This window comes from Callorhinchus milii, unplaced genomic scaffold, assembly GCF_018977255.1.
Source record: "Callorhinchus milii isolate IMCB2004 unplaced genomic scaffold, IMCB_Cmil_1.0 Scaffold4, whole genome shotgun sequence".
Classification (NCBI taxonomy): domain Eukaryota; kingdom Metazoa; phylum Chordata; class Chondrichthyes; order Chimaeriformes; family Callorhinchidae; genus Callorhinchus; species Callorhinchus milii.
In genome coordinates this window covers 50,927,737-50,940,287 of record NW_024704745.1, presented here as the reverse complement: position 1 = coordinate 50,940,287, position 12,551 = coordinate 50,927,737, and the positions used below count along the sequence as shown (strand labels likewise).

Sequence of the window (12,551 nt, the reverse complement as noted above, 5' to 3'; positions counted from 1 at the left end):
CAATCTTCTCGAATTGACTCTTTTGTAGCAACACTGTTGCTATGTAACAACAGATAGTATTCCCAAGTAGCACTCTCAGAAACATCTATATCAGCCCACTCTTGCTTATAAAAGCTTGTTAATTTTGTTGTCTCCTGTTAATGAACATCGTGCAATCCTTTCTTCCTATTGAGTGCAACAGTTTTGTTGTATATAGTAAATCTTTCTCAAATCAGAGGCCTGAAATTCCATCATACCTGTAAAACCATTCATCTGAAATTTTTTTCACAAATTAGTGGAAAATTCTTAAATTCAGCCTTAATTTGGAAGCTGATTTTCCAAAGTTATTCAAAAGAACTGGCTCTAAATTAAGCCTGATTTTAAGAATGGTCTACAATTCTATGCAATTTTAAATGTTAAGATAAAGTGTTCTTACAGCCTTAAGATGAAGTACCACTTCAGTTTGGAAAAAATACACAATAAACACAATGTTTTTTTTATGAGCATGCGAGAGGGCTAGGAGGGCCACTGGCCACACAGAGACTGACTGAATGAGACAGACAGACAGAATGTACAATAATTTTGCAATTTAGCTCCAAAACCAAATAATGCATGTCTTAAGTCAATAAAAATGTCTGTACATGATACCCATGTTCTCAAGTCCATTTCTTAGCTAATAAGACACTGACACAGATTGAATGACTTACCCTTTAACAAATGTATCTGAGGTTCCTCCTGCTTTTACTGCTGTTAAATTCTTTGCTTCCTTAATGAGTACCTCAAGTTGGCCACCAGAAGCCACCTGGGCAGAACTTTTCCTTCCTCTACTGAAATTCCTTTTAGCTGTGCAACATGGGAGAGTTTCAATGTTTTAAGATTACAGGTGACAGAATTAATATGAAACTAAGGAAAATATCTATTTTTAAAACACAATCATGAAACATTTGTGCTATGGTCGGCATATTTGTCTGGATTTTTTCCAACTTTCCTCTTCTCCGGAAGGTGCTGACTCCACAATTCCACGTGTACCAATTCCTTCCATTTATTAAGCCAAGTTGTGTTTCTTTAACGTTCCGAAAACCATTTCCTCAAGAAAGATTGACTGTTAGTACTGATAGTACTCATTCACCTCAGCACCATATACTACCAAGCTTTTTTCGGTGCAAGTATTTAACTCCTTCATTTGATAATTATTCAGTATCCAGTATTATTCAGTTACTTTGTTATGAGTAACAAATATGGGAGGGAAAATGGTAGGTGATCATTGCATACATCAATCCAATACCATTTGATGGAACTCATCATGCCCATTAAATCAAGATCAGTGTCTCACACGATGAAAGATAGACTTTCAGAGCATTCAAAGTGAGATTCTCATTGTAGAGATAAGACCATTGAACACCAAGTCAATGGTGAAGACATGAATATTGTACATATTTATAAATTTAGCAAAATAGATGCTTTGCTTAAACATCTTTTAATATGGATTTGTAATAATTTCCACTGTTCTACGTTGTTCTCACATCACTGAATTCTTCCCATTTAAAAATTCAGACTGATTTCTCAGATTGTATGTTAATGCTAAATTATGAATTTATCAGAACAGTAATGAGACTACAAAGAACATTTTATTCATTTGTTTATTCTTCCCTATGAAATAACTTCATTTGTGATGATTACCGGTTCCATCATTAAATCTGTCCTTAGTCACATTGCTACATGTTTACAAAAGCACTTCTCAGTTTAATCAACTCTTTAATATTTCACCTAGAAAACTGTAATATGTGTAAATTTACTCACATTTAGGATGATTTGTTTCAGCAGTCAGATGCTGGCCAGGTGAAGTATAACACAAAGAAACTGTCAGTTCTCCTTTATATTGTAGAACAGTATCAACAATAGGTTCGAACTAAGAACAAAGGAAATATTTCTGTAAGAATACGATTACAATTTTCTTAAATATGTTCATTTAGAATCATAGAATCACAGGCCTATAGCTGAGGCCTAACCAATATTTTATAAAGGCTCATCATAACTCGCTGACTTTTGTATTCTATGCCCCTATTTATAAAGCCTAGTGTCCCGTATGCTTTTTTAACAGCTATACCACCTGTCCTGCCACCTTCAAAGATTTACTTGTATGAAGCCCCAGGTCTCTCTGTTCCTTTACCCCCTTTAAGATTGTACCATCAGCTTATATTGTCTCTCCTCATTCTTCCTCCCAAAATGCATTACTTTGCATTTATCCACATTAAACTTCATCTGCCAAGTGTCTGTCCATTTTACCAGTCTGTCTATGTCCTCTTGCAGTCTGCTACCATCCTGCTCACTGCTTATTACTTTTCCTAGCTTAGTATCATTTGCAAACTTGGAAATTGTACTCCCTATATCCAAGTGCAGGTCATTTATCAAAAACAGTAGTGGTCCCAATGCTGAACCCTGGGGGACACCACTGCACACTGCCCTCCAGTCAGAAAAACAGAAAAACAATTGTTCACTGCCACTCTCTGGTTTGTGTCTCCCAGCCAGTTCTGTATCCATGCTGCCACTGTCCCTTTAATACTGTGGGCTTCTATTTTGCTTATAAGTTATAATAATCCCTGCAAAACAATAATAAATTGGTCATTTTCAATCCACGACTGTTTGTAGGACACTGCTGTGCACAATTTGCTGCTGCGTTTCGCCCACAAATGCATGGTCAATTCATTTTACAGTCTATTCTGTGAAGCGCTTTGAGATGTCGAGAAGACGTGAAAAGCACTATATCAAATGCAAGGATTATTATTATATTATTATAAGTCTCTTATGTGGCACTTTATCAACGCCTTTTAAAAATCCAAACTACATCAACTGCACTACCTTCATCGACCCTCTCCATTACTTCATCAAAAAACTATCAGGTTTGTTAGACATGATTTGCTTTTAACTAATCCAAGTTGGCTGTCCTTTATTAACCCATATTTTTCTAAGTGACAATTTTTTTTGTCCCGGTTTATAATCTCTAGAAGTTTCCCCACAACTGACATTAGACTGACTGGCCTGTAGTTCCTGGGTTTATCCTTCTGTCCATTTTTGTAAAGGGGAGTAACATTTGCAACCCTCCAGTCCTCTGGCACCACCCTGGTGTCCAAGGAGGATTGAAAGATTGTGGCCAGAGCCTTCGTTATTTCCAATCAATTACTTCCCTCAGTAACCTAGGATGCATCCCATCCGGACCAGGTGACTTATCTACCTTGAACACCAACAACCTTTCTAATACCTCCTCTTGGTTTATTCTTATCTTATCTAATTTCTCTACCCTCTCCGATATTGTGGCATTGGCTGCATCTTCTTCTTCTGTAAAGACAGATGCAAAGTACACATTCAGTCCATCAGCCATGCCCTCTGCATCCACAAGAAGATTTCCTCTTTGGTCCCTAAGTGGACCCACCCCACCTTTGACTAACCTTTTATTCTTTATATGCTTATAAAACACCTTAGGGTTCCCTTTCATGTTCCCCACTAATCTTTTCCCATACAATCTCTTTTCCGGTCTTATTTGCTTTTTCAGTTCTCCTCTGTACTTTCTATATTCTATTTGATTATCTTCTGAATTTTGGACCTGACATTTATCATAAACCTCCTTTTTTTGTTTTATTTTAATCCCAATTTCCTTATTCATCCAGGGAGGTTTGGATGCCCTACCTTTCCCCTTTCTGGGAATGTATTTGTTCTGTCCCCGAACTATCTCCTCCTTGAAGGCTCCCTGAGTGACCAAATTATCTTTATTTATTTTGAAGGAATTATTATCCCCGGAAAAGCGATCCGCAAATCGACTAATAGCTGGGTTCCTACTTACTGCTTGGTAAACAGAGGCGTGTGTGTGAAGTAAGGAAACTTGTCCAACGTTTTGCCCTGCTGGTAATCAAACTCAGGTCACACGCTTGTGAGGCAAGTGCTCTAACCGCTGAGCTCTAGGACTCCACAAAGTCACTTGTTCATTTTTGTCTCTCCAATATGACAAGGAAAACACACTTCACAATCATCATCTATGTTTTATTGTATGGATATGTTATTTTTTCAAATGTTGGTCTGGATTTCTGTAACAATGTATTCATTAAATTCACCTTTGGCTGCAATGGAATCCATTCCTCAACTTGATTTTCAAAATCCCAGGAATCAAATGGGATCTCCACTTCACCTAGGAAGCTGTTCCGTCCAAATCTATCATTGTGCCAGACTGAAAGCTGCAGAGTTCTCGTCTCAAGTTGTGTGTGACTGATAGTGTACTGCAAAAACAGTTGGGAAGTTGGTATAATGTACAGATAACAGGTGAGGCAGTCTGATCAGCTACTGCATCACTGAGAAATTTCCATTATTTAATAGCAGATAAAATTAATCAGCATAAAACAAATAGTTCATCTCATAAAATGATTCCTCTCATCGTTTTACTAAAATGTTGCTTTATAAACTATTTCTATCAACATTATGAGTTGTGGGGTCAAGCCCCACTTCTATCTACCAATTTCTAGTCTATCTGAAAGCATTATCCTGGGTTTACTTTCATTATCTTCTTAAGTACCTCAGATATACATTTCTATTTGCAACAAATAGGAACCTTTGAGCAGATATTGATGGGAATTAATCAAATAGTTTAACCACAAAATAAACATCAGATTAACAAACCCTTAATGTTTCATTGAAGATCGGATTTGTTGTGTTCGATTTCAGCTTAGTCTTGCGCTTACTTTGACGAGATTTGTCTGGGAGGAGGTATGCCTTCACATAACTGCAGGTCAAATGAAAATCGCAATCAGTTCTGACACATACTAAAACACCCATGTAATGGTACAATTAGGCACTATGAATGTCTAAAATAGTTACTGTCCATAGAGAAATAACCACCAGGACTTGAACCTCTGACACAACCATTTGAAATTTGCATCCTTCATATGTGTTTTTTGGTCAGCTGGGTGTCTGACACATGTAAGCTTAAGGGTATCCGAACCAAGTTGAGATTCCCATGCTTCCTACCTACACATTGAAATCCTAGATTGTTGGAATGGAATGTGCTCTCTCACCTTGGAGGAACCCATCCTGTTTACCTAATTCCAGAAACTATTAAGTGTGGGTTGGCAAGAGCCAAAGCTTATGGACCCCAAAGTGATGGAGTCTAACCAGCTAAAACTGCACAGCTTGCCATTGATATTGCTGTCCAGCAAGCTTTCCCGCTCCTTGTCCAGCTAGGACCACTCTCCATGTTAGGGCTTTGGCTTGCAGAGTTAACAGGAGCTGAGTGGGATGAATCTCTGCCCCCATTGACTGGTCTACCCTTCCAAGTCATGTCAATGAGCCAGGCTGGCTGGGCTGTCATCAGCAGTGCCCTGGAATAGAGCGGACATGCCTGGCTCAGGAACTGGACTACCGAGACCACCACAGAGGGTTGGTTTGATTACGACATTCCATTGCCAGGCATGCCACTTTGGAGCCAGTTCAGCTCCAAGGAATCCGAGCTTACCTTCCCCCAAGGAGGATAGAAGAATTCATATGGAAGACTAAACATTCTCTATAAAAAGGAAAAATGCTTACGGGTCAGTTCTCTGCTTCCTTTCATCTGCAATTGCTAGATTACGGCACTCTTTCACATTAATGTTTAGTGCCCCACTTTTGTAGTTATAGTTGACCACAAACAGAATTTCCCCACTGATATTCACATTGCCATAATCTCCTGTTTCACTGTACACACTCAGCATGCTATTTAAACTGGTCTGCAAAGAGAAACAAGCAGATGTTAATATGTAACAATATATTAATACTGACTATCTTATTACCTAATGATCATTTACATCAAGTTAGAGTATGCTCTAGCAGCATTATTATTCATCTAAAAATTGACAATGCTTCCAATTTCTGTTGTGTATTATGAAATGCATTCCCTAAATTCAGCTGTAAAAAAAAGCTAATTTATCTGAGTTAAGACAAAGAACCATGAACCAATTACTCACTGAAATGAAAAACAATACCAGTTGTCACACTTGACATGGGCTTTCACTTTCCCGCTGAAATGAACAGGGAAATATTCTTGCAAAATGTAGACTGCTAGTGACATTGTTAATTTTATTAACATATAAAGGCTATAGAATCATAGACTTCTATTTTCAGAACAGCTATATTGAGAGAAGATCCATTAACAGAAAAATCTATTGAGTTTTTAAAATATCATACACTCTACTTGAAAATGAAGAGATAAAAGAAATAGATGCACTTGTGATTAGTAAAACTGCTAAGCAAGGAAACTCACGGTTTCTGCATCATGATCAGGTACATTGAGGAATGTCCCCTTCTTGTCAGACCTTGATTGGTTGTTCTTTAAAGGGCATGCAATAATCAAGGAAGAATAGGAAGAGATTGCAGAGTGATAGTGAGAACAGTGCTGCAGTACAAGGAATTACAGAGGTGAAAAAGCATAGCCATGTAGGCAGCAACAAATTGAAGATCTAAGGCTGAGGTCTTAAATATGATAATTTCTAATAGTATACCATAATACAACAACTTGCATTTATATAGCACCATTCATGTAGGATAACATATTGGAAAGCTATCCAGTGGTTAGGTTGGTTGCTGAGCAAGGGAAGAGGAGAAGGGGAGGAGACCAAAGTAAAGGTTCTGTCGAGACGCTAGGTTTTTAGGTGAAATTTAAAGATAAATAAAGAGGCACTTAACAAAGATTTAGATTTGCAAATGTAGAATCCTTTTACAAATTGAGACTGTTAAAAAGCCTTCAAAAACCCACTACAAAGAAAGTTAGAGGTGACATTCATATATGTCAACTAGAATTTCCACATAGTACAGAGAATAAAGAGACAGTTTCTGATGAAAGTCTTTTTTTTGGAATACAGCAAACTCCTGGTTTACCAGATTCTGGGAATCCAGAATTCGTACCTAGCCGGAATAGGCCCAAAAGAAAAATGTTTTAAAAAGTGTGCCCGCCCACCTCACTGTGCTTGTTGGTCTTCAGTGACCAGGGAGATCGACTTAGACTCAGTTTCAATCCCACGAACAGAAAGCTCATTCGATATATTCTGCCTCCTGTATTCAAACAATTACAATGCCACTACTGGGATTTACTGGCATTTTTTGGCACTGAAAAAAATCGGAGCCAGGAAAGCCAGTAAATGCCGGTACCAGCATTGTAATTGCATTTAGCTGGAAATTCCGGCTCACCAGACAGGATCTTTCCCCTCTCTCCTCTCAACTGGTCCGGCTAGCCAGGATTTTAGTGTATATGGAACAATTGTCATTTTTGTTTGGTCAGCCGGGTGTTTGACACACGTGGCAACTCATCGCCATACTTAAGAGTATCCAACGCAAACTAAGAATTCCATGCATCCATGGAAATTCCAGAGATAGATTAGCAGAATGGAATCTGTACTCTCTTCCTGGAGGGAAGCATCCTGCTTATCTTAATCTGGAAAGCATTAGGCGCAGGTTGGTCAATAGGGTACTGCTGAGGTCTAACTAGCTAAAGCCGCAAAGTTGCCATTGATAGCACAGTTTGGTAAGCTTTACCACTGCTTGTCCAGCTAGGATCACCTTAACTGTTATGGCTTTGGCTTGCAAGTTAACAGGAGCTATGTGGGATGATTTCCTGCCCCCAGTGACTGGTCTGCCCTCCTAGACTTGCCAATGAACCAGGCTAATACTAATCTTTGGTATGTTGGGTACTCCTGAATTTGCTGTATGGACATTCTACTATACATCTTGCTGGAGACACTTTTGTAAGACAAGGTACATTTTTGTTTCTTAAAATAAATCTTCAGAAAACTGTTTTCAAATTAAGCCTGTCGTTCCAAATTCTGTACGCTCTGAAATGCTGTTTTAACAATGTAAATCTAGATGCAGATGGAATTTCTACCCATCAGTATGTTAAAAGATTAACATTGTTGCCCATCATGATCTAAAGGCATTTTGTGTGCTATAAACTCCTATTATTAGTAGTTTCAAGCATGCAGAAGAAGTTTGAGGTTGATTTTCCCAACTGGCTGCTACCTAAACAGCAAAAGGGGGAAAAGACTGGGAGAAAAGTTGTCTGATATTCAGCTCCTGGCTCTCACAGCTGTTACTTGGATAGCAACCAATTGGGAAAAATCGAGATCAAACCTACCACGGAATCATTATTGCCCATTATGGTCTTAAAGGCATGTTATGTGCTACAAATTCCCAGTAAAACAGATTCTTAATTACTATTCATCCCAGACAACATTTACAAACTTACAGTTGATAATCCAGTTGTTATGCTGCTTATTATACTGTTTGGTCGATATATAGAGACCAAATCATCAATGTCCTCCTCTTCCTCCTCCTCCATGTAATCCTACACAATAAAATGATTTGGTTTAATATTATATAACAATTAAAATCCTTGCATTTGATTTAGCCTTTTATTATAACTTACTAACTCACCATGTACTGTGATTTAATTATCACATCAACACTGCATTTTTACCCCTAAATGTAAATGATATAAAGGTTCTGCTCTGACAACGTACTTATCTCCGATTAACTGAATGATACACTTCAATAGCAGTTATCATGAACTTCTTTTGTCACCGATAATAATTGTACCTGGCTGACTGTAGGCTAAAGTGTACAGTCTTCAGATGCCAAAATAAGTAAATGTCAGGGTCCAAACCCCAAACACGCAATAAGCAAATTTTGTTCTAAAAAAGCGCTATATATATATATAAACGCTATATATAAGAGCTCCACTCTCTGTTGGCTGTGTTTGCTTATTAAAGAGCTTTAGTTAACAACATATGACCCTGTCATTTAATTCATTCTATAATAAGTGCCTTCTTATGGCTGACACACAAGAGAATTTTGAAATACTTTACAAATTAACAAGTGTTGTTTTCAACCAACCTTAGCTTCATTAAGGCCTCCGGGCACAGAACTGAGGCTTATGGAATCATCATCCCCTTGTATAGCAGATCCACTCAGGTCTAACTCAGACCTACTGCGATCTGCAGGGTAGAAAAAAATAAGATTAATTGTGGGTCTGGTTAATTGGATAGAAGAGTCTTAAGGTCAATTAAACTGTTCTGATTAAAAGCACAGACTGGTGCAGCACAAATCCATACAGGCCAGAATCTCACAGGTTCAAATACAGTTAGTAAAAATTAGATCCAACTGAGGATTTTATAATGGGCTCGAGTGTCTCTTGCCTACAAGTGAGAAAAAAGTCAGCTTGTGCTTCCACTTCTGACTGTGCTTTTTGAACTGAAACAAGAGTCTGTACCTTCAAGATAGGAGGAGGGGAGAAAATTGGCAACAAAAATGAAATGTTATGATATTATGCTACACATTGCCACTGTTCTGAATAAGCATCACACACTGATGAAATCACCATGACAACATCACACTGATATTGTCTGTTTCAAGGCTTCTTTTTTTACTGAATGTATTGTGTTTGATTACCACTTCAAATGATTAGCGTAGATGTCAGACAAATTTAAAGGGGCATTAATGTCCAGGGAAATGAGGAAGGGAGAATTTATTGGATAACCCTGAAACAACCAACGACAGCTTGTGCCACAAAATGATTGTGATCTATCACTACACATTAGCACGTCCATAGCCTCCTGATAGACTGCTTTATCTCCATCAGCGTGAATTAGTTTCTCAAATAGTTTTAGTGGCAAACGCATAACTGAGTTACTATTTTATTTTAAATTGAAAACACAGCCTAATGTATGTAATTAATGACATGAAAATATTACTATATAATGTTGTTCTTATATAAATGTAGTGTCTCCATTTATATTCTCTATTCTCACCATTGGCCTCCCTGCTCCTATATGACCTCTTCTTGCTGGGATGCGGTTCTATGGATGCGGATTCCTCTGCTGCCCATGTGGCCATTTTCTATGTGTGAGCTTTGGCAGTGAGTGATGAAAGGCCACTTGACTGTAATGGCAGCCAGGCCTAACCTCTCTCCACCCAGTTGCCACACATGCACATAGCAGTAGAGAGTGCTCTAAAGCATCAGGAAGCAGAAACCCTGGCTGGTTTCCCCTCCCTCTACCTGGAAAGGCCGGGGTCAATTTTGCCTCCCACCCAGCAAAAAAAAGATGTTTAGGATTGTGAAGAGAACATTTTAGCCCTGGCACCAAGAAGCAATTCTTTACACAAAAGACAATTAACAGCAGGAAGCGGTTAGCTATAAAAGAAATAAAGGCATTCTTGAAGACTGAGATAAAATGGGTCAAAAGGCACCTTGACAACCAGCAGGAGGCAATTTAATCATCAGTAGTAATTGGGCTGGTGAATATCAGCAGTTTCATAAACCAGTCAGAATTATATTCTGTCTATATATATATATATAATATATATAATATATAGAGAGAGAGAGAGAGAGACTATATAGGCTTTGAAGGCGATATATATATGTAATATATATCACCTTCAAAGCCCTCCACAGCTTTGCTCCTCTCTACATCTGTGACCTGCTAACTCCATATCAACCTGTCCGCTTCCTCTGCTCAGTGAGTCTGCTCCATGTTCCCCGCCCGTACCGTCCCACCATAGGCAGTTGAGCATTCAGCCTCTCTGGCCCCATCCTTTGGAACTCCATCTCACAGTCCCTTCACCTCGCTCTCTCCCTTGCCTCCTTCAAGACCTGACTCAAGACCTTCCTTTTCAACTGGCCCTTTGGTCACCCTCCTACTCCTACCCTCTCTGCCCTCCCCCCCTCCTGATCCCAACCTCCTGCTCAGGTCCAAATCCCTGACTGTCCAGTGCATCGTCCTGGTGTGAAAGGCGCTATACAAATGTAATTTGTTGTTATTATATATCAGGATAGTTTGTCCCTTCCTTTCTCTCCACTTACTCAGCTTTGAAGACTTCCATTTTAATAATGTGCAATAACTCAGCTAAGAACCAGGAAAATAAAACACTGAACATTTTGAGACATGGGCAAAAAAGCAAGTACATACCTGATGAAATTGAGTATTTTGAAATGGCTATTGTAGGTGTATTGTGTTTTCCTCTGGACAGATCTTCAGATACACTATTACTCATTTGCAGAGTGTCAATGCTGTCTGAAGATGCTGCCTACCAATATAAACACAAAATGTCAACATTTTAAACACTGTAGGAAATTGTTTAAATTTAAAGAAATGTTCTTGCTTCATTTGGTTTTCTTTTGTTAATTTGTTTTTTTAAATATGTATCAGTGCACTTTTAAACAAGGATATTCTTGAAACCAAAGGATTTTCTGAAGATCAAAGGAGATTCTTAATACATAGAGAGATGTTTGGAACATGTACTCTCAAAAACACAGGCTGATTCCATGCTGATTCCTCCTGGCAAGAGCTTACCATTCAGTTTTGGTGCTCGAAAGAAACATTTCATTATTTAAATAATACAAAGAGCTAGAGTTAATAAGAGCTAAAAAAAATTGTTTTAAAAAGAGCTAAAAAAATACAGTATTAATTGTTAAAGAAAAGTATTAGGAGTTATGTATAACCTTCCTTATTGAAGAGTATTGTCCTGATGTGATCTGTTATCAAATTTTCACAAGTCAGTGTGATATATTTCTAAATACCATTAGGAGCAGCAATCATGAATATTGCACTTAAGACCTTAATATCTGTCGGCAGGTATTAATTATGTATTCACTATAGATTTTTTTAAAAAAGAGACAAGCTAATACTCGGCATACAAAGTGGTGCCCTCAGCCTTTCCTTTAAGTTGCTCACCCTTCTCATCTTATGTCCTTAGATTTTACTCACCTGTACTTTTGCTTTTATTAATTAGATTTAATCCACTGTTTAATGAAAACAAGTACTGATGAGTGTATGGACTCGTGCATCACAAAAAACAAAAAACATTTTGCAATCTAACCTTTTTCACTTCAAATGGAGCCTGAGACAGACAAACTATTATGATTAATCCTTGTGAAGCAACTGCATTTCCTGCAATTCATGTACTGAACGTGTCACTCAATTAGACACAGTGGTGGTGAAAATCACAACATATTATGTGTAAAAGTAACATTTAATACTCATTCACAATAAGGTGTATGTAAATTAGAACATAGAATTAATCTGTCTGATATTTTACTGCATTCCGAAATAATCACAAACAAACAAACCGATTTACATTTATATAGTGCCTTTCATGTCAGGAATGACATCCCAAGGTGCTGTGTACATTTGAACATTGCAGCTTACCTTCATATAATCTGATGTAATGCTGCGTTTGCTCAGTGAGGGTGAAGTCTGTGCAACTGGGGTAGTAGTCCTGCTCCGGTTAATATATGGTAAAGAGGACCTGAGACCATCAGGAGTTACTTGCGTTGCATTGGTCTCCACTCCAAATGAATTTCCCCTGTGTTATTCAATACTACATGTCTGAATTCAATATTTTCTCAGGCCCAAATTTAAACTTGTTATACAATACAATATAAATTTACTTTTATAAAATGCATTTCACGACACAAGGATGACCCAAGGTGCTTATCAATCTTGGCTTGACACCCGAGCTGGAGTTGGAAGTTGAGATATATTTTATATAAAAGAAAAAAATTGACA

The 12,551-nt window shown here is 38.0% G+C and overlaps 1 protein-coding gene across 2 annotated transcripts in view; it reads right to left on the bottom strand.

Moving 5' to 3' along the window:
• The window catches only part of sytl5 (synaptotagmin-like 5), a 52,262-nt gene that overhangs the window by 5,213 nt on the left and 34,498 nt on the right, over nucleotides 1-12,551 (bottom strand). For both annotated transcript variants that reach the window (XM_007901404.2, XM_042334633.1), the window contains 9 exons: nucleotides 12,192-12,348; nucleotides 10,953-11,070; nucleotides 8,881-8,981; nucleotides 8,234-8,332; nucleotides 5,548-5,726; nucleotides 4,645-4,747; nucleotides 4,086-4,247; nucleotides 1,780-1,888; nucleotides 687-822 (listed from right to left, as the gene is read on the bottom strand). In XM_007901404.2, coding sequence (XP_007899595.1) covers nucleotides 687-822; nucleotides 1,780-1,888; nucleotides 4,086-4,247; nucleotides 4,645-4,747; nucleotides 5,548-5,726; nucleotides 8,234-8,332; nucleotides 8,881-8,981; nucleotides 10,953-11,070; nucleotides 12,192-12,348 — 1,164 coding nt within the window. The remainder of the gene's footprint in view (nucleotides 1-686; nucleotides 823-1,779; nucleotides 1,889-4,085; nucleotides 4,248-4,644; nucleotides 4,748-5,547; nucleotides 5,727-8,233; nucleotides 8,333-8,880; nucleotides 8,982-10,952; nucleotides 11,071-12,191; nucleotides 12,349-12,551) is intronic.